Source organism: Mauremys mutica, chromosome 11 (assembly GCF_020497125.1).
Source record: "Mauremys mutica isolate MM-2020 ecotype Southern chromosome 11, ASM2049712v1, whole genome shotgun sequence".
Taxonomy (NCBI): domain Eukaryota; kingdom Metazoa; phylum Chordata; order Testudines; family Geoemydidae; genus Mauremys; species Mauremys mutica.
Window position 1 is genome coordinate 66,302,938 of NC_059082.1, and position 26,327 is coordinate 66,329,264.

Genomic DNA, 26,327 nt, shown 5'->3' on the forward strand with positions numbered 1-26,327 from the left:
GCATAATCACAGCCGGTGCAGTTGTACGGCTGCTGTGTCTGTCGTGTCTACAGAGGCTTGTAGGGCTGTTCTGGAAATCAATTAGCGCTCACTCAGAATTGATTTAAAGCCCGGTGTCCTGTCCTCTGGAATGTAAGAGGCAAATTCAAAAGTTTATTGTAGTCATCAAAGTCATGCCTGGCAAGGAGTGCAAGGTAGTTTGCGATCCAGAATTGTAGAGTGGAGGATGTGTGAACCTTGCGACACAATACGTCAAGGTGTTTACGGTCCATGTCCTGCGGGGTGGACTGATATTGTGGCTGTTTCGTCCTTTGTGCGACTGCATTGATAATGAAAGAGTTCAGTTGTGAAAAAAAAATAGGAAGTCAGCGTCCTTAGCAGGAACATAGTATCTATGTTCGGCTTTTCTGCAGGTTGGTAATAAAGAAGCTGGAGTTTGCAGAGAGCGTCAGCTGGTTCCAAGAGTGCCTCATTTATAGGGAGCGAAGTAGGGAAACTGAGGCTGGAGGCTGCGGACCTTAGCCTGAGGTGGAAAAAGGCTCCAGTGGGCGAGGAGATGGAGGTGTGGCGAACTCTGCTTGCCGTTGTAGATCAGGTTCGCGCTCAGTGAAGGTAGCCAGTTCAGGTGGTGGGACTGCGCTGTCATGTTAAGAAGCGAAAGTGAAAGTGTGAGTGGTGCAGTGGGTCGGTTGTTGGTGCCCTGCAGGGGGTCTGTTGTTGGTGCAGGGGCGGAAGGCAGGCTCGGTACCGACGTCCTACCTGGCACCGGGGCAGAGCACGCGGTCGGAGCCGCGGCTTTTTTTTTTTTTCCCCCCCCTTCCCTTCTTCCGCCCAGAGGCTTGCGGTGCCGACGGCTTTGTCGGCACCGGGGCAGAGCGCATAGCCGGCTCCGTGGCTATTTTTAGCACTGTTTGCGGTGCCGACGTCCTTGTCGGCACCGTGGCAGAGCGCGCAGCCGGCTTCGCGGCTTTTTTTTTTTTTTTTTTTTCACTGAGGCTTGCGGTGCCGACGGGTTTGTCGGCACCGGGGAGAGCGCATAGCCGGCTCCGCGGCTATTTTTAGTCCTCAGGCTTGCGGTGCCGACGTCCTTGTTGGCACCGGGGCAGCGCGCGCAGCCGGCTCCGCGGCTATTTTTAGTCCTCAGGCTTGCGGTGCCGACGTCCTTGTCGGCACCGGGGCAGCGCGCGCAGCCGGCTTCGCGGCTATTTTTTTTTGCTCTAAGGCTTGCGGTGCCGACGTCCTTGTCGGCACCAGGGCAGAGCGCGCAGCCAGCTTCGCGGCTATTTTTAGCCCTGAGGCTTGCGGTGCCGACGTCCTTGTCGGCACCGGGACAGAGTGCGCAGCCGGCTCCGCGGAATCCTTCTGTGTTCGCCTCTACGGTCTGTGGGAGCCGTTGTTGAGGCGTGATCCGGGGCTGAGGCGCCTAGCTTGGGCGCTGTCAGCACAGAGGGTAGGGATCTCCCAGGAGACCCCTTACCCTTGTTAGAGTCTCTCCTATGAGACTGCTCTGCTTCTTGCCTCCGCTCCAGGGAGGGTGAAGCAACGCTCCCCACCGGTTTCGATCTGGCTGGGGAGGATGTGGGAGTGGGTTTAACTTTCCCCATCTCCGAAAGCGGCTGCGGGGATTTCTCCATGAGAAGCATTTTAAGCCGCAGGTCCCTGTCGTGCCGAGCCCCCGACTCGAGGCTCATACAGTAGAGGCACTTTGCGGGGATGTAGGCTTCCGCGAGGTACTTCACACAATGTGAGTGCCCATCCAACCTTGGTATGGAGTCGTGCCAGAAAACACACCTCTTGAATCCTGAAGCCCCTGGCATTGTAAATTAGAAATGGCAGGGGAGAGTGTCTCAGTGAGAGACAAGTCTGAAGTGATTTTTTTTTTTAACTAAGTAACTAACTATGTAACTATACTAAAGGAAGGGAAACAACTGGGAAGTAATTAATAATTATTTCTATGTTCTTTGTTACTGTTTCCTATAGATACCAGGGAAGAGAAGGCAGCACTGCTCCGAGTCCCGTCTTCAGCCGAGGACGGTTGAGAAGGAACTGAGGAGGGTGTGGGGCGCACGCACTCAGGAAGATTCCAACTAGACGGGAGATACCATCTGGGTGCGTGCGCCCCAACCAGGCACTGCTACCGAAAATCTCCGATCGACAGCGCCGGGACGCACCGTCACCTAGAGTGGAGCACCCACAGGGACAGCACTCGAAGAAGAAGTTTATGTTGTGAAAGAGGTTATTGCCAGTTAATCACTGTCTCATTCTCTACAGAAGCTGTAAGAGGAGGGAGGGTTGCAGGGAAAGAAAGGATGGATGGTTAAGACAAACAGGGGCGGCTCTAGTAATCCGGCCGCCCCAAGCAGGGCGGCATGCTGCAGGGGGCGCGCTGCCGGGCGCCGGTCCCGCGGCTCCAGGGGACGTGCCCGCGGAGGGTGCGCTGGTCCCGCGGCTCCAGTGGAGCTTCCGCAGGCATGCCTGCGGGAGGTCCACCCGAGCCGCGGGACCAGGCACCCGAGCCGCGGGACCAGGGAACCGTCCGCAGTCATGCCTGCGGGAGGTCCGCTGGTCCGGCGGCTCCGGTGCACCTCCCGCAGGCATGACTGTGGAAGGTCCGCCGGACCTGCCTGCCGCCCTCCTGGGAAAATGCGCGCTTGGTGCACTGGGGTCTAGAGCCGGCCCTGAAGACAAAGGACTGAGCCCATGACAACTGGGTTCTACCCCTAGCATGTTAACGATTTATATAATACTGACAAAGTCTCTTAAAACAAAAATTTCAGAACTGGCCATTAATTGTCATTTTCATTTTGAGTACTAGACTCAAGATACCTAGGGCTGATTTTCAAAGACACTGAGCACTCACAACTACAATGGAAATCTGTGGAATGCTGTGGGTGCTTGGCAACTTTGAAAATGCAGACAATAGAGGTCACAAGATGGACATCCAGATATTGAAGCAACTAACATCAGTCAGTACTTTAGAGAATGTTGGCTTTCCCTACCTGACAGGTTGTTATGAAAAATTCATTAATGTTTTTAGATTATTGTGGCTATAAGCACAATAGGAAAACAGATTAAAAATTTGACATTCAGTGCAGTGTTTGGATGGTATGTAGTAAATAAAGCATGGGACCATGTACAGAATGATGAGGATAAAAAGAAATATTGAACAGATACTTCACTGAGGACCATATACTCTGTGCATTGAATGATGCAGGGCTCCTATAGAAAAAATAGTAGAGTCTGTGATCATGTAATTAGACATAGTGTCATAATGCCTATGAATAAGCGAGCCAAATTAAAGCTGCAGAGGCAACCTTATGGCATTTTTAAACTTTTAAGCATTTTACTTTGTAATCTTAACTTTTTTTTTAATGGAATATAAAAATGTGCCTGTGTGTGATGTGTGTACGCGCATGTGTGTTTGGTTTTTTTGTATGAATCTTTTACAGTGTATGTATGTGTAACCTTGTTATGTTGTAAAAGACTAGTTGAACAGTATGTAGACATAATGTTACACTGCCAGGCAACTTTCTGCCTGGTGAATAAGATTTAAAAAAAACAACAACATATAATATAAGATGTGTAACCTATACATTGTCATTCTCATGTATTTGCAATTAAAAGCTTTGCTTTCTAAATCTTACCATTCCAAAAGGAAGATATCCTGAGGAAATTTTCCACATCCTTTTGGGTATCTTAAACAACATGCAAATATACCTAACACTCATTAAAGACAGTTACATGTACAGAAATAGAAAGCTACTGCAATGATTGATGGGCTGTTCTGCACTACAGAAGCAATGGCAGGATTACCATTGACTTTAAGGGTTGAGCTGTTAGTGATAACAAACAGTAGTGCTTTAAAATGTACACAAGAATTCCAAAGAAATTCACTGATACAATCACAGACTTGTAGACAGCTTTAGAACATATATAACATGTGCAAACACACAAAATATCTAGAGACACAAAATTTGTTAAGAACTAGCATTGGGGATTTCACTGATAGGTGACTACTGCAGAGGTCACAGGTAATTGTGTTTGTTGATCTACTCTTGGAGGAGGGAGTTGTGTGGGCGGGGGCATTGCTAATATTGAGGGCTAGCTACAGAAAGAGTGCATATGTTTTAATTGCATGAACTAAAAATGATGAATGAGTGCTGCATTCAGCACTTTCTCCCAGGTAGAAGAGTTATGTTAGATCACTGTAGAATTCTTTCTGGGTAGTTGGACAATCAATACAAAGTGATTCTCTTCCAAACCTAAAGCACTGTGCATTCTTTTCATATTAGGTATCAAATGTTTTAAAGAAGAGCAATGGATATCATGCAGATATGTCAGTATTCAGTGTAATGGTACCATACTCAATTTCTACACATTCAGACAATCATTGAATTCACATAATTGGTGGAAAGTGAAGAATGGTTTCTATTTTTTGATATGTCATCTACTCAGGGGATTAATTTGATTAGTTGTTAGGTCTTTTCCATCAATTACTGAGATCTGTTCTCCAGTCATTGAAGGTTTTCTAATGTGGGAGCACCAAGTGACTGCATTCATATTATCATTATGGCACCCACAGAGAATGAGAAGAATAGGGCCAGGAAATATTTATGTATTATTAATATGTAACTGGTCCAACGCCTGTTTTGAAAAATTAGCCAGTATGAGAGTGTTTAGGAGAGCAACAACATTATATGTTTTAAATTTATAAAACATTTGGGAAAAAAGGGTAAGAAAACTGTGCTTGTCCTAGGATAAAGACAACTGGGGCTGGGAGTATGTTTATGTACAAAAGCATAAAGATAATATTATTGTAACTTTTATAATTTACAAGGATCAATTATTCCTGTAATTTTAAATTGGCAGGATAAGAAGTAATGGGTTTAAGCTGTAACAGAAAAAATAGAAGCTATATATTAAGGAAAACTATCAGACATAAGAACTATTAGGCAATGGGCAAGATCCCAGAGGTTGTGGAAATGCCATCAATGCAGTAATTTAAGACAAACTTGAGACGGATCAGGGAGGATTAACTATTAAATAAATCAATCCAGTTCAAGGTGCAGGTGAATGGACTAGAGTACCCTTCCAACTCTATTCTACAAAAGATTATATAAAATACCCTCATTCTTTTCAAAATGCATATAGTCTGGCATTTGATGTGCACGCACATCATATTGCAGTGGAGTGGCAGTAGTCATTCCATTGTGAGTAGAAACTTATAAGCACAGTTTTGCCCTTTCCACTCTAAAGTAGGCAACGAACAAACACACATATCACTGGCCTCAAAATTGGTAGATAAGATCCGGAGACCCAAAGAAAGGAAGTCCTGCACTTGAAAATCCTAAGAGATCTGGGGGAGGGAGAGCAGAGAGAGAGAGAGCAGAGGGTCTCTCCCCACAAGCCTTAGTAAATGAACAGTAAGTGAAGACCTGCTTTGGAGCGGAGTACCCTACCACAGCTGTGGGTGAAGCCACAAAATTACATGGGGTCTCCATGAGGGGAGAAAATCCAAAGTCTTAAATGCTCATCAGTCCCCCTCTTGAGACTTAAAAGATCCATTCCCCACAAGCATTAGGGTCATAGGAGTTGTTCACTTCTCCCCGCCCTCAACTTTAAGCCATTTATCTGGAGCCTCTTCCAACTCCCTAAAAGTCTCATTTGGCTTATTTAGGATTCAGAAGCCAATTTGATTCATTTGGGACTGAGGAGACTTTTAAGTATCTGGAGTGATTGCCAAGAGGCCTATTAAGACCATTGAGGAGGATGAAGCCTTGCTGAGCACCCAAAGGCTTCCCAGGTCAGAGGTAGTAGTGAAGTTCATCCCATTGTGAGACCTAGGGAGCATCAGGAGGTTGAAAGGCAAATGGGGAAAGAGTCATTCCCCATGACCCTCTCCAAGTATGGGGAGCACCATGAGGGGGCCACATTCCCCAGGCCCTCCCTATAGAACACAGGAGGAGAACCCCGATCCTTTGGACATTAGGAAATTGACTGGAAGGGAGTACTGGAGCTGAATTATGCAGAGAGTGCAGGCAAAGTTAAAAGCATAAATGGAATATATTCAAGGTATCAGCAGACTGACTGAAAGACTATGATGTTTCAAATATGAAAAAAACATTGTTAGAAGTAAGAAATCACTTTGTATGTGTTTGTAGATAAAAGCAGATCTTAAGTAAATTGATAGCAAATCATGACCAATATTGGTATAAGACATGTCTTAAAAAGGTATAGGAGCAGACTGTTCAAGTATTCACAATGCAGTTCAGCTCCTTTAACGTTACATGAAATGACCCATAGCTCACTGCATGGAAAGTGTCAGGTGTGAGATGGATGTATATTGAATAGAATCACTAAGAAAAAACATCTCCCCTGTCAGAGTCAAAGCACAAAACAAGGAAAGAGAACAAGAAGAACTGCCTTGGTCTTTTCCCATTCTTACTCTCCTCTGCAATGCAAGACAGATATTGTGAAGAAATTCTGCTTATCCTAGTAAGGATTATATCACTGAAAGTTTTCTGACATCCATTTGTTCTCAGCTCAGAAAGATCACTGATAGCAAGTATTCTATGTGACGTTCCGATGTGTAAAAAGAAACATTTGTTATAGCAAAGTTTTAAATGTACTGCTATGATCACAATTCTCTATCAATTTGTGTGTATAAATAACTCAATGTAGTTCTGGTTTAAATAAAAAACTTTGGATGGGATGAGTAAGTTTTTCATTGCATTACATTAGTTTTAATTTAATATATTTAAAATGTGGTACCTGAGTACTGTAAAACAAGGTCACAAACTGAAATCAAGTCGACTGTCTTCTCTGCAATGTAAAAGCAACATTACTTACCCATAAGGAATCTTCCTTTTTTTCTCTTTGTTCTCTTCTTTATACTAATTTGTGATGGATTATGATGTCAGGTGGAATGAGGACAAATTATATATATATTAGGCACTATCATAAATGCCTATACAATAGACTGATGTTTCCCCATTTAAAAGTGTTAAGACTAAATTCTAATTGTAGATATGTGATTTTGAAGAGACCATGAACACGGGACACAATTTATTCTAGAAATAAACAAATGGAAGGAACAAGTGCACAGCAAACAATAATCGTACCAAATAATACACTGTATTCTAAATCTTACTGTTTTACAATTGTTAAATATTTTTACCTTTCACAAATCATTGCCATTGTATACAATTTTAGCAGTGTCAAAATTACAGACATCTGATTTCCTGGAATTAGTCTCTATTTTTATTCAGTTGCAACACTATTCTCTTTCCCCATTTTCTTTGTGGCAAAGCTTCAGGTCTCTTTGAACTTGTACCTGCGTTCTCTCATGTCTCTATTACAGTAGGTTGGGGAGTTAATAGCACTCCATATACTGTTCCACATGATTGTCTTCTTGGCAGGTTCACTCTTCGGTGCTCTAGTACTCTCTATAGAGATATGCTGGATAGCATTTTGTGACTTTCTGCACTAGTAGATCTAGGCCATTTCAGAGAACATTTTGGTATCATTCTTTTCGGACAGAATCCAGTAAGTGTCCCTGGAGTTGCACTAAATTTGAGAGGTGTGACTAACAGCAGGACAGAGAAAAGGCCCAGCGGCTCCAGGAGGAACAGTGAGAAAAACACTGCTGAAAGTGATCGCCAAATATCTCAATTTTGGGAAGAAGGGCTCTGAATGCATTTCTCATAAGTAACATACTATAAGACAGCCAAAGGATTTTTGCTGATTCTTGTCATCTGACAAGTTTTCAAGGAGCAAAATAACCCAGTTTAATAGTTTATGTGAATTCACACTTCATCTTTATGAAATTGAGAGCAATAACCCCCCAGAGTTGATACTAAGTGCAGATGGCAATAAGAGCCTTGCAGAAGACAAACAGGAAATCAGAAGCTAGCTGTAACTTTAACTATGGGAGGACTCTGTCCCCCGCCATAATTCTGACCTAAGAGCAACAACTTTTATTGTAATAATTCTGTACACTCGAAAGGCCACATGTTCTAGTAGCAACTGAAAAGGAAGGGAACCATATGGCCCAGAATCATCACCTGCTTTTTCCTCTTGCATTACTCATTACATTACTAATTCTCTAAAACCTAGATTGGACCACCTAATCCCAAGGCTCAGATGGACCTGCATTATTCCAAGACATAGACACAATCCTATGGAAATTACTGTCCCATGATATCCAACTCCCTCTGGCATAGGAAGGTAGCTCAATGGCATCTCCCCATCTTTCAATCATCCATTGGGTGTAATGCTTCCTATGAGGCTACTTATACTGTTGTTCAAAAACATGCCACCAAAAGGTCTGATTTAGTTAAATGAAAATAAAAACTGAACATGTGCTTATGGTTAGAGCCCTGCAAATCCGTGGATATACGCTTTATATCCATGGACCATTTTTGTGGATCGTGGCTCGGATGCAGATACAAAATTTGTATCCCCACAGGGCTCTGCAGCACACACTCACCAGAGTAGCAGTAGAACGGAGCAGGTGTCACCCAGCCCAGCCCTCAGGCTCCAGCTCAGGGCTCTGAATCATGCAGCAGAGGGCTGCGATATGTGGCAATAGCCTGCTAGGAATTCTGGGAGTTGTAGTCCCCAACTTGCTCACATGAAAAAGTTAAACTACAACTCCCAGAAGGGAGTGGGACGGTGTGCTCCTGTGCAGTAAGCCAAGCACTGAGTGTGTTAGAGCCGTCATTGCGGCGTAGAGGTGTCTGAGTCCTCCACTGGGAGGGCAGCACTGCACACAAGAGCCCAGGATTGTAGCTTCCCTGCCCGGCCAGGGAAGGAGGTACAGCAGGGGAAGGGGGCAGGCGGCAAGGTATGAGATCTCTGGGGAGAAGTGGGGGGGCATTGGAGAGGAGGGGTTGGCACAGCCCTGCATCACTGCTGAGCCCTGCAAATCCACAGATATCTGCATCTACGGATGTCTGCAGACAATTTTTGCAGATCGGATGTGGATACAAATTTTGTAGCCGCGCAGGGCTCTACTTATGTTTATAGAATTATTATCTACACAATATAACCATTCTACTGCACAAAAAGTCTAAGCTCACACAAAAATGTGCAATAACCTTAAAGGTGATCCACACTGTATAAGTGCACAGAGAACTGAATCTAAATGGCAGGAATACTACTATACACTATTCTGTGGAAATAAACAAATGTGTGATGATGGGGAGTTCTGCAGAATACAGCAGAAGGTGCAGCAGGTAAGATGATGCTATACGGGTGACACAGAGACAGAGATACCACCACTGACCAAAAATACCAAACCCGCCACTGGCTGGCAGATACCGTGATATCACCTCAGCACTATAACCTGTTCTCAGGCCCTGACCCAACATCCTAGAGCAATTGGTAGTCATTTTCTCATTGTAACTCAGTGTAAGACTTTATGGGATCTGATATGAGAGTAGGGAAAATGACAGTGGGTTTACATATCATTAAGGTAGATATGTAGACATCAGTGAAAGTGTTGGATGAATATCGAATTTGTATAAAAATTAGTAGTGAATAGGTGGCTCGCTTGCTAATTTTTGGAAACTACTGATTCTATGAGCTGAAATTGTAACTTTTTGAACTTTCGGGATCCAAATCCACTGAAATCTTAGTCCCCACTAAAGATTCTGGAGAAAATATAAACCATCTTCTCTTATTTATTTTCCTGCTGTTTAAAATTACTTAATATCATGAATGCACAACAACTGCATTCATCCTTCCAAGGTAGATATCTATCACAGCTACAACAGATTACATTATTGGCAAATATGCTGGTATTATGGTAAAATAGATGGTAAAATAGATGGTTTCAGAAGGACTATATATAAAGGAACAGGTATCCACTGGTAAATATTTTGCTTAATATTTTTGCTTTCTTTTTCCATCATTATATCTGTGCAGTAGGATAGGTTTAACATTTCCTTGAAGACAATTGATGAAGGGCTAATGGTATAACACGTGCATGAATGCAAAAAAGATAAAAGCCCTGATAACTGTTGATACTAAAATTGATGAAGGCATTGCTCAATGGTCTACTATAGGAGATATATCAAAATGTGAAGTATCAGAGGGGTAGCCATGTTAGTCTGGATCTGTAAAAGCAGCAAAGAATCCTGTGGCACCTTATAGACTAACAGACATTTTGCAGCATGAGCTTTCGTGGGTGAATACCCACTTCGTCGGATGCAAGTAGTGGAAATTTCCAGGGGCAGGTATATATATGCAAGCAAGAAGCAAGCTAGAGATAAAGAGGTTAGTTCAATCAGGGAGGATGAGGCCCTGTTCTAGCAGTTGAGGTGTGAAAACCAAGGGAGGAGAAACTGGTTCTGTAGTTGGCAAGCCATTCACAGTCTTTGTTTAATCCTGAGCTGATGGTGTCAAATTTGCAGATGAACTGAAGCTCAGCAGTTTCCCTTTGAAGTCTGGTCCTGACGTTTTTTTGCTGCAGGATGGCCACCTTAAGATCTGCTATTGTGTGGCCAGGGAGGTTGAAGTGTTCTCCTACAAGTGTTTTTGTATATTGCCATTCCTAATATCTGATTTGTGTCCATTTATCCTTTTCTGTAGAGACTGTCCAGTTTGGCCGATGTACATAGCAGAGGGGCATTGCTGGCATATGATGGTGTACATTACATTGGTGGACGGGTTAGCTCAATGTGGCTTTCATCTTTTGACTCTAGAAAAAGAAAACAATTCTCCTCCCCAACAGTTACTATAAAAATTATGCATGTCTGTAATTACAGGAAATATATTGTATTGTTCTTATGTATTGTTCCTGAACTAATGTTGTGCCCTGTAGATTTTATGCAAAAATATTTCATGAGCCTGGGATTAATCAAAATATTTTGGTAATTGCTTGATCAACACTAGACAGATAACTGCAGTTCATTCCCCCTATCTCTACTGAAGCTGCAACTGAGCACAAAGACAATATTTGATGTGAACAGCCCACCCATCAGTTAGCATTTCCTAAGCCTATAGAACAAGGAAATATGCTTTTCTTATTTCCATCAATCTTTTTTAACTTCAGTTTTACACAGTTAAACATTAACAAATTGGCATCAAAACATGCACCAGTATAGTGGCTATTAGAATAACTTTGCATCCATAAGATATGCTATTATTAAAATATGCCCATCAGATTCTTGACCTTGCTGAATATCTAACCTCTAACACTCAATCTGTCTATGATAATAAAGTATGTTTTAAGAATTCTCCAGATCTGCTCTGGGCAACAATCAGTGTACTTAAGAGAAGCAATGATATCTTACTCTGCCAAAAAGAAATGGGATCAAAGAACAATTACCACTAGATAGGAAAATTATAAGTTTAGAGTGACGACTATATCAAGAATAGCACTCTTCTCCTACAATTCTTAAAAATCGAGTAATGAGAGACATATTTAGATTCTTTAGTAATTAAAAAAAATATCTACCTAGCTGACACTACATATTGGATTGATTATATAAATGAGAGACTACAACTGGTCATTTTGTAACCAGATTAGTTTATATTATACAGGATGTCAGACTAGATCAGCGGTTCTCAAACTGTGGGTCGGGACCCCAAAGTGGGTCACGACCCTGTTTTAATGGGGTCGCCAGGGATGGCATTAGACTTGCCGGGGCCAAAGCTGAAGCCCGAGCCCCACTGCCTGAGGGCTTCAGCCCTGGGTGGCAGGGCTCGGGTGATAGGCACTCCGCCTGGGTCTGAAACCCTTGAGCTTCGGCCAGGGTGGCAGGACTCGAGCGGGCTCAAGCTCTGGTCCCTGCTCCTGGCATCATGTAGTAATTTTTGTTGTCAGAAGGGGGTCACGGTGCAATGAAGTTTGAGAACCCCTGGACTAGGTGATATAATGATCCATTCTCTCCTTAAAATCTATGAATTATTAAAGTCATTATACAAAGTTGCAAGTATACAGTAGCTACCGGTAAATATGATGAAAGCAGAGCAAATAGACTCTGTTGAAATTATGAATTATAAATGTACATAAATAGGCCACAATGCATATGAAATGGTACTTCTGATCTGAAGGGTACTTCCATTTGAAAAAAGCAACTTAGATGCAGAACACATTAATGGTCATGAAGAGAATAATTATATAGCTTCCAAAAGAGTTCCCCAAAAGAGTCAAAATGAACAGCAAGCCTTACTCAGACTGCCACACTTGAGAGAACCGTTTTTAAAAGTACAGGATGGGAGATAATTATCTGAATATATCTATCTAAAGTACATATATGGACCCCATTATTGCAGTATCTGAATGACTCACAATCTTTAATGGAAGTGCCGTAATTCCCATTTTACAGATGAGACACTGAGGCACAGAGAGACTAAATGACTAGTTAAAGACATAGGAAATCTGTGGAATGTATATGGAAATTGTTTACAGTTTACATTGATGGGTCAGGGATTAATATAAACAAATATAGTAGCAGTACCTATTTGTAGGGTGGAACATAAAAAGTAGTAAAGGTTTCCTCCTTAAATATACATTCAGCTTTCAAGAAGTGTATTTTTGCTTTTGTTTCCATTTTGGTTTGCATGGTTTTATTTTTAGTGACTTTAGGACTTATTTAATAACTGGACAGTAAATGTATTTGGAGGTGCTGAAGATAAAGGTTATACATAACTCCCTTATTTGCATGGTCTGGTTGTCATTAGAAAGTTTAATGAGGATTCCTAAACCCATAAGAATCACACTTTCCATGACTGGAGGATGATGCCACAATGTGTGCAGGAGAAGCTGCTTGTACCTGGTCTTTTCTCCGATTCCCCATGTCAACTCAGCAATTTATTGTTTGTTTCATTACAAATGGTGGGGAGGAGAAGAAACAAGGTTAGCAACACACACACACACACACACACGGTAGCTTTTACATCTTCCCAATTCTGGGCTGCTCCTGGTGGCTAAAGTAGGCCCCAACATAAGTTATGCAGCTCATCAGGGTTGTCTAAGCTATTGCAGGCTGTCCCCACCTGCAGCTTGCCCCCACTTGTCCCCAACCCGCAAAACTGATAGGAAGAGGTGCTGCCCAGAATCTGTACAGTGCTACTTGCTGTGACCCCACCCTGACACATTCCTCCTACCTCCAACACCCCTCCTATGCTGGGGTCTGCCAGGGAATCCTCAAAAAATAGCCTATGACTGTTTTCCTCAGTTCCTGTACCACAGAAATTCTCACGTCAGCTGGATCCAGGATTTTAAGAGCACCTTTATATCACTCTAGCCTCGTCACACTGCACAGAGAGGTGGTGAGTATCTCACCCTTAGTTGTCCTGGTGATGGGCCAGCTTTTTCAGAAACCCTGGGAGCTCAAAATAAGAAAGTGTCAGCAGTCCATACTAGTGCATGATCTCACATAGTTCTGCCAACATGCTGAGAGGGGCTAAATGGCTTGATATACCCTGGGGTGGGCTTAGGGTGACCAGATGTCCCAATATTGTAGGGACCGTCCCAATACTAGAGGCTTTGTCTTACCTAAGCAACCTATTACCCCTCCCCTGTCCCAGTTTTTCACACTTACTATCTGACCGCTCTAAGTGGGCTGCTGGGGGAGATGAGCACTCACATGATTATAAGGAGACTCTCATAACAGTATTGGAGGTCAGGAAGGAAAATTTTCTTGTAGCGTACTAACCAAGCTAGTTTTCTTTTCTTTCAGCCTTCCCCCTGGAGCACACTGAAATGGGCATCCCTGGGTGAGGACATGGGTGTCCATGTGTAGGGAGGGCTCATTGTTTACACATGGTTTACTACAAGGAGACATTAAGAGCTGTATGCTAGAAGCTGTTATTAGAATAAAGTTCCTATTTTTAAGAAAGGAAAAAAAAGTGATCCGGTTAACTACAGGCCTGTTAGTTTGACATCTCTAGTATGCAAGGTCTTGGAAAAAAATTGAAGGAGAAAGTAGTTAAGGACATTGAGGTCAATGGTAACTGGGACAAAATACAACACGGTTTTACAAAAGGTACATCATGCCAAACCAGCCTGATCTCCTTCTTTAAGAAGGTAACAGATCTTTTAGACAAAGGAAATGCAGTGGATCTAATTTACCTCAATTTCAGTAAGGCATTTGATATGGTTCCACATGGGGAATTATTAGCTAAATTGGAAAAGATGGGGATCAATGTGAAAACTGAAAGCTGGATAAGGAACTGGTTAAAGGGGAGACTACAACAGGTCATACTGAAAGGTGAACTGTCAGGCTGGAGGGAGCTTACTAGTGGAGTTCCTCAGGGATCAGTTTTGGGACCAATATTATTTAATCTTTTTATTACTGACCTTGACATAAAAAGTGGGAATGTGCTAATAAAGTTTGCAGATGACACAAAGCTGGGAGGTATTGCCAATACAGAGAAGGACCAGGATATCATACAGGAAGATCTGGATGACCTTGTAAACTGGAGTAATAGTAATAGGATGAAATTTAATAGTGAAAAGTGCAAGGTCATGCATTTAGCGATTAATAACAAGAAGTTTTGTTATAAGCTGGGGACACATCAGTTGGAAGTAACAGAGGAGGAGAAGGACCTCGGAGTATTGGTTGATTATAAGATGACTATGAGCTGTCAATGTGATATTGCCCTGAAAAAAGCTAATGCGGTCTTGGGATGCATCAGGCAAGGTATTTCCAGTAGAGATAAGGAGGCGTTAGTACCGTTATACAAGGCACTGGTGAGACCTCATGTGAAATACTGTGTGCAGATCTGGTCTCCCATGCTTAAGAAGGATGAATTCAAACTGGAACAGGTACAGAGAAGGGCTACTAGGATGATCCAAGGAATGGAAAACCTGAAACTCAAAGAGCTTGGCTTGTTTAGCCTAACCAAAAGAAGGCTGAGGGGAGATATGATTGCTCTCTATAAATATATCAGAGGGATAAATACCAGGGAGGAAGAGGAATTATTTAAGCTCAGTACCAATGTGGACACAAACTGGCCATCAGGAAGTTTAGACTTGAAATTAGATGAAGGTTTCTAACCATCAGAGGAGTGAAGTTCTGGAACAGCCTTACAAGGAGAGCAGTGGGGCAAAAGACATATCTGGCTTCAAGACTAAGATTGATAAATTTATAGAGGGGATGGTATAGCCTAATTTTGGCAATTAATTGATCTTTGACTATTAGCGGTAAATATGCCCAATGGCCTGTGATGGGATGTTAGATGGGGTGGATCTGAGTTACTACAGAGAATTCTTTCCTGGGTGTCTGGCTGGTGAGTCCTGCCCACTTGCTCAGGGTTTAGCTGATCGCCATATTTGGGGTCGGGAAGGAATTTTCCTCCAGGGCAGATTGGCAGAGGCCCTGGGGGTTTTTCGCCTCCCTCTGCAGCATGGGGCAGGGGTCACTTGCTGGAGGATTCTCTGCACCTTGCCTTTAAACCATGATTTGAGGACTTCAGTAGCTCAGACATAGGTTAGAAGTTTGATATAGGAGTGGGTGGGTGAGATTCTGTGGCCTGCCTTGTGCAGGAGGTCAGACTAGATGATCATAGAATCATAGAATCATAGAATCTCAGGGTTGGAAGGGACCTCAGGAGGTCATCTAGTCCAACCCCCAAGGGACCTCATAGTGGTCCCTTCTGACCTTAAGTCTATGATTCCTTGATAAAGCCACTGCAAATACTGTACTTGGGTCCACATTGCCTAGGACATTTGTTATTAACTTCACTTGATAGACAGGAGTCTCTTATTCTAAGAGTTGATTACCTTGGCCTCTTTTCTTAAATCTTGGACTCAGGTCATGAAACAGCTGTGCTAAGAGCCTTAAGGGATGAGGGACTTATGTACAGGTCTTATGTATAGATCCCTTCACACAAGTACATCTTCCACCTCGACACTGGTATGGTTTGGGAGTTGCATCCTGTCTGCTTCATCATACCATTGTTGAAAACATCTGATAGGCATCCTTGTGGCTATTGGTTATTAGGACTACGTGCATTACTAGCTGTTGGCCATAACTGAAGCTTGAGACATTTCAATAAAATTGCAACCTTGATCTTTAATCCATTTACCAAAATCTTGTGTTTTATTTCTGTATCCCTCCAAAGGGCAACAGCAAACATCGAATATTTAAAAACAAAACAACTAGAGACCACATTGACTGCATAGGATAATCTGAATTTTCTATCTGTAAATAATTTACTTGGTATAACTTCTGAGAATACTGAGAAATTGATTAATCTAAGACCTATTACAGATGAATAAATTAATAGGAACGACTAATTGTAAAGTTACCAGTATTTGATTTAGTTCAGATTTCCTGCACAGATTTGTATATCAAACCTTGGTCAAAATATAGATTAAAGACTCCACCATCATTTCATTTATACATTGAAATATTTAATTGCACATACCTGAAAACCTCCTACATATACAATGCCTTTTAGACATATGTCTCTGAAAACCTACCCTATCACCTGCATAGATCTGTAAGAAATAGAAATCACTGCTTGTTTTTACTAATCCTCTAATAGTCTTAAATCGGGAATTAGTTTAACACATTAAAAGGTTAATTATGAAGCACTGTTTGCATTAAATAACTAACAGGAATATATAGCTCAAGTATTCAATTCCCTGTGATTTGTTTCTCGTTTCTCAACTGGGAAAATTATGGTTTGTATTGTGCATTTCAGAGATACATCATTCACAGCTACATCAAATATAATTGATATACTCACCTGCATTTGTGCTCTATTTTATTAGGATTAAATTTCTGATTATAACTTTCACTTTAATGCATTCAGTACTTAATTTCACAATATTAATAAATGTCGAGACTATGCTTTCCTTTACCTTGTTTCCAATGGCTTTTTTTGGTGGGAAGTTAAAGGTCCTTACTTGGTGGTATTTATTCTGTAGCTTGTGGTGCAAGCTTCTGAATTCTGCATATCTTCGATAAACATTCCATTCATCATCTTTTATTCTGATATATACCTGCAAGTGTAGACAAGAAAAGTTCAATTTTAAAGGCAATCATTACATTCATTTTGTCTCTCTTTGTTAAAAGTACTGTTTGTCAACTACCTTCACCTTTATGACATAACATTCTCAGTAGTTTTAGGACTATTTACCTACAACTACATCCAACTGCAAACAGTCATCGATTGTAGTTATGTCTGTTCAACAGGCCATTAATCTAATTTTCTTTTATTGGATTCAGTGGTGACATACATTAACTTGCTCATTATTACAAGACGGGGCTGCAATTTTGTAGTAAGATAGCTGCTAATGCTTCCTGTTGCCATGGTTTTCAGCAGGTTCTGCTGACCAGTGCACAAAGAAAAACTTAATCTGATATACTTTACATTGATTTCTGTACATTTAATAGTTTTCCAACTTCACACATGAATTTCTAGACATAATTCTTAAGTCACAAACTTTATTTACTCATCATCATTATGCTGAAGCAAACCACATCCTTCACAAATGAATGTTTTTTTTAAGAAGTCAACATGTATTATAAAATACTGGAGTATAAACTACTGAAATCTTATTATTTGGAAAATAGAGGCAATTTTCTCTCTCTTTTTTTTTTTTTGCACAGGACGTGTAATATAATTTCACAAACTGAATGTTTTTGCCACAGCTCAATTACTTTCATGAGGGTACTACCAATAATGTGCTAAATGTTCTCCTCCCAGAGGGAAAAACCATAGAGAAGGAAAACATGCTCACAAAACTCTGAAAATTAATTAATGGCTCTGGAACTATGTTCTCTATTGGGAAAAGGGGTTTTAACCTTATTGAGGGAGCAGGAAAGGCATGGCTCTAAAACCCAGAAACTCCACAATGAACTCAGGACCCAACACCAGTGGCACTAAGCATGTGTTTAAAGTACCTTACTGAATTAGTGAAAACTAGATGATTCTAAGACATACTATATAATTAAGGCACAATATATTAGAAATCTTAATGTAAAAAAATTAGATTTAAATGAAGGATATCAATGCCAGTGATAGGAAACATTTCCATATATGCAAACATTTGATGCACTGTGGTAAGAACTGCATTTTTAAATACTTTTTATATGCTCAGCTCTTTCCCCACCTTTCTTTAATCACTATGTTTAAAATATATTCCTTTGGCATATATAACCATTATTCAGAATTTTTCAGGCTCCTTATAAAACAACGTATACCTAAATTATTTTAATATAGAAATCCTATTTTTACTACTCAACTACAGAGAAAATTGTAATTTGGTGAACCATGCAATTCTATGTTACCTGGTAAGGTGTAACCTGTAGTTAAGTAATTAAGGAGTCTAATACACTGTAACTGAACATTTTAAAGACTGCAAAACCAGATTCATGTGTTGTATACGTCTTTAAAGATTTTACTTGTTCTTTGAAGAAAACAGATATTGATTTCTTTGAGATTGTAAGGTATGAAGAACTGACACTAAGAGCCCTGTGTCATATTGAATTTATTGACAATCATATAATAGAGTCTGAAAGGCATATTAAAGTTCCTGCTTTAGTACAAGCATTTACAACTTTATTATCTCAACAGGGAATACTATTCAGAAGCCAAGATATTTCAAGACCATTAATCTCAACTCACTTGGGAAATCAAAGAAAATAAGCCCTAAATGTTAAAAAGATTGGTTAAGCTTGTTTTAGTTTAGTGCCCATAAGGCATGCAGATGGCTACTGTTAGGCAAATGAATTACAAAACGTGAGTATAGAAGGGTGGAGAACAAAAAGTCTCTATAGTTGATTTACTACTATACATCACCAAATCAAGCAGCCTGGTACACGTTGGGTTGAAATCCTGACCCTACTGAAGTCAATGGGAGTTTTGCCATTGACTTCAGTGCGGGCAGGATTTCATCGCCTGCCTTTAATTACGAATTCAGCCTAATTTCTGACTACTAAACAAGCAACAACACTAAAACAGATGCTATGATAACACTGACAGCCACTTTGAGGAACTGGTGACTTCAAATTGTGCCAGTGGAGTAGGAAAGGTCTTCAATATCATGAAATAATCTATCAAAAATGAATATTCTATATAACAGAAACTAGCACAAGTTATTTGAACCAAATTTTAAAAAAATAAACAAATGGTCATTTCTCAATAACTTTCATACAGCAAATATAAGCCATTAATATCAATATCTTGCCAAGAATCCTATTCCTTTTCTAGTGTCTACTCATGCATCTCCCAACCCACTTCCCTGATTGTTTGTTTATATTTATTATGATTGCATTAGTGTGGCATCTACGCACCAGACAAGCACCTCTTTGAAGTAGAAGAATTTTATCTACATTTAACAGGTGGGGAAACTGAGACAAAAAGAAAGAATAAGTGATTTGCCCAGGAAGCCTGTGGCAAATTTGAAACCAGATCTCCTAATTCCCAGTCCAGTGGCCCTTCCCATCTTAGCAGAAGTTTGATCAGACCAACAGGAGAATGGCAACTCCCTGTGGTACTGGTGAGAGGAAGCGCTATGCTGCAGGAATGATATCATTCATAGATAACAGAGAGAATAAACAAGAAAAATCCAGATATCAATTCTAACATTAACATTAATACCAGATACCAATTCTAACATTAACATTGATTTTTTATAAAGCATTTTTTCACTATAATCTATTGTTCTAGGGTGTAGACCGAAGTCATATATAATTTGACCCTGCTAGTCTCTAAACATTTAGTTTTATTAAACTAGAGAAGAAAATGATTGTCAAAACAAAGCAAGGTCCTACACTTGACTTGATGCTATTTCTCTCTGTTTGGCTGTAACATAACTTTTGAAAGCTGCATCTGATCAATTCCAAAATTTCAAGGAATGTTCTAAGGGGGAGGGATAGCTCAGTGGTTTGAGCATTGGCCTGCTAAACCCAGGGTTGTAAGTTCAATCCTTGAGGGGGCCACTTAGGGATCTGGGGCAAAAATTTGGTCCTGCTAGTGAAGGCAGGGGGCTGGACTCGATGACCTTTTGAGGTCCCTTCCAGTTCTAGGAGATATACCAATCTCCAATTATTACCTTTACCTTAAGCATCAATGGGCAGAACCATGTTGCTTATGGTCAAAGTCAGAAAACGATATGGGCAAAATGATGGACACATGGAGTCCCTGCCATCTGGCTAGTAGACCCATCAGCTTCCACCAGTTCTGTAATAGTCTATAGATCAAAAGAAATGCACGAGGGCATTAGCACCTTCCAGCATAACATTACTCCCCATCTCAGCTCTGCCCATAGTCCCTGAAGAAGAGCTCTGTGTAACTTGAAAGCTTGTGTCTTTCAGCAACAGAAGTTGGCCCAATAAAAGATATTATCCCACCCACCTTATCTCTTGATTAGAATGTTGACACCCTCAAATACTTATCAGCCAGATAGAAAGAAAAGAAATAAAAATTTGGGTGAAGTATAGGGAGAGGGGGTACACAGAGCTCCTGGAATAGGAGACCCTGGTATAGTGGAAGAAGGGCATACAGAACAGAGAGATGGAGGGTATGTGTGCTGGGAGTCCTTGAAATAGAGAGAGATGGGAGGATGGCGCCCAGGGAGCTTATGATGGGGAAATGTAGTAATGCAATAAGTCTCTTGTGTGCACCATGCACTTGGCCTATACAAACAACAAAGTATGCCATCCTCTAGTTAATTACTCAGCATTCTCTCATTGACATTGTTCAAATTCATGTCTGTTCTTGTGCCAAAAACAAACCATAATGCTACAACTTAACAATTACATGTAATATCGTCCTCTTCTGATCTAACAAATAAATAAATAAAAAGATAAAGATAACTTGTAAAACTGCAGATGCTATTTTAAAATCGTGTTTTAGAATGCTTAAAAACTCTAAGGCTTATTCACTGGTCAATTAAAAAAACAATTCCAAGACCCTCTGTATCCCAGCTCACACTGGTTTTCTGACAGATGTTTCTTTTTCCTCTTATAATCGGTTTCCTCAACTAACGCCATTAAGTAATTTTAAATTAAAGATCCCCTTACACATTAAATCAGACTCTCTCCAAGAATGGTTATTTAATTGGAGAGCAAGGATTTTTGCTTGAACATTCTATCATCTGTCTCTCAAAGAAAAAGTTAGCACTTTTGTCTGTAGTATAGAAGTATTTTCCATCAACACTGTCTCATGCAAAGGCTGATTGGCAGCCTCCCTTTGTGGCCATAATATACCACATTTGAAAGACAGATTCTAATTAATACACACTAAGAATTAATCTACAATTTTCTAATCTCAAAGAGCACTGAAGCCTTGAAGATTTGAAAAGAAGTGACTAAATTAACTGTTGTTGTAATCCTGTTTTGCAGACAGCCAGTTGGTGATATATCTGCAGTGTTTTTAGAGCCATATCGAAATTATTGTGATAATACTGTCATAATAAAGTCAGTTCATGGCCCTTAATTCTGCTCCTCAGGGCAGAATGATTCTGTCCCCAGAAATCTCTAGTCAAGCAGCACACTATATTAAGCGCTGTTGAACTCCGGAAGATTCGATAATCACATTCTAATATAATGCATGGATTTATACTGATATTGTGTTCCTGTGTGCTTTCTTTTAGAGTATAAGCTTGTTGCTTTGGTCCTGATATTGCAAATTCTTGTGTGGCTCGCAGCAAGAAGTACAAAGTTGATGTGCTCCAATTGTCTGTTGAAGCTGATTGTGGTGTCTAAGGGTACGTCTACACTACAAGACTATTTCGAATCTACTTAATTCGAATTTGTGGAATCGACCTTATGAAGTCGAATTTGTGTATCCACAGTAAATACACTAATTCAACTGTCTGAGTCCACAGTAACGGGGCCAGCGTCGACTTTGGAAGCGGTGAACTGTGGGAAGCTATCCCACAGTTCCCGCACTTCCCGCTGCCCATTGGAATGCTGGGTAGAGCCCCCAATGCCTGCTGGGGGAAAAAATGTGTCGAGGGTGGTTTTGGGTAACTGTCATCATTGAACCGTCAATCACGCCCTCCCTCCCTGAAAGCGCCGTCGGGAAATCTGTTCGTGCCCTTCTCTGGTCGGTTACAGCGCGGACGCCACAGCACTGCGAGCATGGAGCCCGCTGCGATCATCGCTGCACTTATGGCCGTTGTCAACTCCTCGCACCTTATCGTCCACCTCTTCCACAGTCAGCTGCTGAGAAATCGGGCGAGGAGGCTCCGGCAGCGCGGTGAGGACAGGAAGTCACAGAGTGGTGCAGACCTCTCACATAGCAGGGTACGCCGCGCAATGGAGATCATGGTGGCAATGGGTCAAGTTCATGGTGTGGAATGGCGATTCTGGGCCCGGGAAACAAGCACGGACTGGTGGGACCGCATAGTGCTGCAGGTCTGGGATGAATCACAGTGGCTGCGAAACTTCAGGATGCGTAAGGGCACTTTCCTTGAACTCTGTGACTTGCTGTCCCCTGCCCTGAAGCGCCAGGACACCCGGATGCGAGCAGCCCTGACTGTGCAGAAGCGAGTGGCCATAGCCCTCTGGAAACTTGCAACGCCAGACAGCTACCGGTCAGTAGCGAACCACTTTGGCATGGGCAAATCTACCGTAGGGCTTGCTGTGATTCAAGTAGCCCACGCAATCGTTGAGCAACTGCTCTCAAAGGTAGTGACCCTAGGAAACGTCCAGGTCGTCAGAGATGGCTTCACCGCGATGGGATTCCCAAACTGCGGTGGGCCTATAGATGGGACTCACATCCCTATCCTGGGACCGGCCCACCAGGCCAGCGAGTACATTAACCGAAAGGGCTACTTTTCTATGGCGCTGCAAGCACTGGTGGACCATAGGGGACGTTTTACCAACATCTACGTCGGGTGGCCGGGCAAGGTTCATGACGCGCGTGTGTTCAGGAACTCTGGTCTGTTTAAACGCCTCCAGGCAGGTACTTTCTTCCCGGACCACAAAATAACGGTTGGGGATGTGCAGATGCCTACGGTGATCCTTGGGGACCCAGCCTACCCGCTAATGCCCTGGCTCATGAAGCCCTATACAGGCGCCTTGGACAGTGAGAAGGAACTCTTCAACTACCGGCTGAGCAAGTGCAGAATGGTGGTGGAGTGTGCTTTTGGATGTCTCAAGGGGAGATGGCGGAGCTTACTGACTCGCTCGGACCTCAGCGAAAAAAATATCCCCGTTGTTATTGCCGCTTGCTGTGTGCTCCACAATCTCTGTGAGAGCAAGGGGGAGACCTTTATGGCGGGATGGGAGGTTGAGGCAAATCGCCTGGCTGCTGATTACGCTCAGCCAGACAGCCGTGCCGATAGAAGATCCCAGCGGGAAGCGCTGTGCATCCGGGAGGCTTTGAAAGCTAGGTTCCTCGGAGAGCAGGGTAACCTATGACTCTCCAGTTGATTTACAGAGAAGCTGAACCTGAGCCTGTTTCAGTGATTGTTGACTTCGATCTGCGGTTACATACCCCGTTCTCCAGGTTTCCCCCCTTCCAACACACGTTTCAAAATAAATTTAATGGAACACTGATTATTAACAAAGTTTTCTTTAATTATGAATTCCTGTTCAAGGGTTGAAACATGGACGCAGACTGTGGTGGGTACGGTGTGCAATGATGTACAGACCGCTTCTACACTAGAGGAATGAAAGGCTCCTGCTCCTACAGCGGTCTCTGGGGGGAGGACGGTTGCAGGTGGGTGTGCAGGAAGGGGTGGGTTTGCAGGAAGGGGTGAGGGGTGCCGTCTTTGGGACGGAGTTTGGATGCAGGCTCTGGGCTGGGGGTTGGGGCGTAGGAAGGGGTGAGGGGTGTGTGGGAAGGGTGAGTATGTGTCCGTGGATGAGGGCTCTTGCTGGGGCTCAGGGCATCGGAGAGGCTCGTGGCTAGGGTGGAAGGGCATGGTAAGGGCAGCCTGCCTTGCCATTTGTGGATGGCAGGCGCTAGGACCCTGGGGCAGCATACACCTCACAGACTGACCCGGGGCAGCATTCACCTCCTAGAATGACCCTGGTGCCTAGTGACTGCAGTCTGTGTGTGTCCTGCTGTTGATCCTGCCCCCAAGTCTGTACCCTGGTAATGGAGGCTGTCCTATGCAATTAAAAAACCCCTCCCCCCCCTTCACACAAAGTCTTCTGACAAGGAAAACGTGACGGAAACAGTGAATAACAACAAACTACTCTTAATACTCAACTACACAGTGGGGGGATGAAACTTGGATTTGGGACTAGGTGATCCAGGAAGGGAAGCACTTCTCATACTTTAGGGAATGAGAGCTGTTTGGTACATGAGCGCTCTGCTGGGGTGGAGTGACAGTTTTCACGGCCCCTAGCGCCCCTCCTTCTTGTGATTTTTGGTGAGGGGGGGACAGGACTTTGTGGCGGGGGAAGGCGGTTGCAGATACAGTTCAGGGGGGATCTCTGCTCCTGCCTGTGGTCCTGCAGAACATCTACAAGGCGCCGGAGCGTTTCCGTTTGCTCCCTCATTAGCCCAAGCAGCGTTTGAGTCGCTGCTGGTCTTCCTGCCGCCACCTGTCCTCCCGTTCGCTGTGTGAGCGCTGGTGCTGACATAGGGTCTCCCTCCACTGTCTCTGCTCGGCCGCCTCGGCTCTGGAGCAAGCCATCAGTTCCGAGAACATGTCGTCCCTAGTCTTTTTCTTTCGCCGCCTAATCTGCGCCAGCCTCTGTGAGGGGGATGCCGGGGCAGTTCGTGAAAGAGCCGCAGCTGTGTGATGGGAGAAAGGAAGTGATTTCCTTGAAAAGATACATGTTTGCGAACACTGAACACAGTCTACTCAGTTTCAGTGAACAAGACCATACAGGGCACCTAGTCTCACGAGCTCTCAGGACAAGTTCGAGATTTCGGAATACGCTTTCATTGGCTGCGGTCTTGCACAGGAGATCGGACAAGCGGGGCGGTACAGCTGAATCCGTGTAGCAGCCAGGCCTGGTAAGCACTACACTATAGGCTGCTTAACAGTTAATGGATAGCTGTGCCCTCCCGCTGAAGGCAATCTGTAAAGCATAAAGTCTGACCCTGTTCCAGCCCCTCGCGGCTGTGCCCGGGAAAGATCACTGTATGCTTTTCCTCTGCGGCCTCCAACACGTGGCTGTTAAACGAAGGTCATTGCTATGCAAAGTAAAAGTCAAGCATTCACAATAGTAACAGTACACTAATTGCCCTAATTAGATGCAGCAGTCGCCGAACGAGATTACCCTGAGGCGGGTCACTCGGAGAGAGAGAGAGAGAGAGGATGCTGCTAGAATCCCTGCACAGACCAGGACCATATGCTGCCATGCTGGTGGAGGCAATGATTCCGCTGTACATTAGGATGGCCTGGCGCGGAAGAGTGTGCTTCCACGGAGCACCAAATAAGGCACCTCTCCCCAGGAACCTCCTGCGGAGGCTTTTCGAGCTCCTGTACGAGAGCTTCGTGGAAGTGTCCCAGGAGGATTTCTGTTCCATCCCTATATGTGTGGACCTTCTTTTTATATAGTTTTATATGGAAAAGTCTTTATATAGTTTTTATATATTTTTTATTCCTGTTTTTTAAAAAATAAAGGTTTCCATGTTTATAGCACTTACCGACTGATCCTTCCCCTGATTCTGAGTCCGGGTTAACGGCCGGGGAGGGTTGGTAGGGGATCTCTGTGAGGTTGATGAAGAGATCCTGGCTGTCGGGGAAAGCGGTATTGTAAGCGCTGTCGCCTGCGTCGTCCTCCACAAACCCTTCCTCATCTTCCCCATCGGCGAACATCGGCGAGGAACTGCCCCTCGACACTATCCCATACTCAGAGTCCACGGTCACTGGTGGGGCAGTGGTGGCAGACCCACCTAGAATGGCATGCAGTGCCTCGTAGAAGCGGCATGTCTGGGGCTGGGCTCCGGAGCGTACGTTTGCCGCTCTGATTTTTTGGTAGCCTTGTCTCAGGTCCTTGATTTTCACGCGGCACTGCGTTGTATCCCGGCTGTATCCTCTGAGTGCCATGGCTTTGGAGACCTTCTCGTAGGTCTTTGCATTCCGTTTGTTGGAGCGCAGCTCCGAAAGCACAGACTCATCACCCCACACACCGATCAGATCCAGGACTTCACGGTCTGTCCATGCTGGGGACCTCTTTCTATTCTGGGATTGCATGGACTCCTCTGCTGGAGAGCTCTGCATCGTTGCAGGTGCTGCGGAGCTCGCCCCGATGTCCAACCAGGACATCAGATTCAAAGTGCCCAGACAGAAAAAGGAATTCAAATTTTCCCGGGTCGTTTCCTGTGTGGCTGGTCAGAAAATCCAAGCTTGGACTGCTGTCCAGAGCGTCAACAGAGTGGTGCACTGTGGGATAGCTCCCGGAGCTACTAAGTTCGATTTGCATCCACACATAGCCTAATTCGAGATA

At 43.2% G+C, this 26,327-nt stretch overlaps 1 protein-coding gene across 1 annotated transcript in view; it reads right to left on the minus strand.

Annotated features, from left to right (window-relative positions):
- Positions 1 to 26,327, minus strand: part of SNX29 (sorting nexin 29) — a 393,141-nt gene that overhangs the window by 48,353 nt on the left and 318,461 nt on the right. Inside the window, exon 19 of the mRNA XM_044978953.1 lies at positions 16,823 to 16,963. Within this exon, the coding sequence (XP_044834888.1) occupies positions 16,823 to 16,963 (141 nt within the window). The remainder of the gene's footprint in view (positions 1 to 16,822; positions 16,964 to 26,327) is intronic.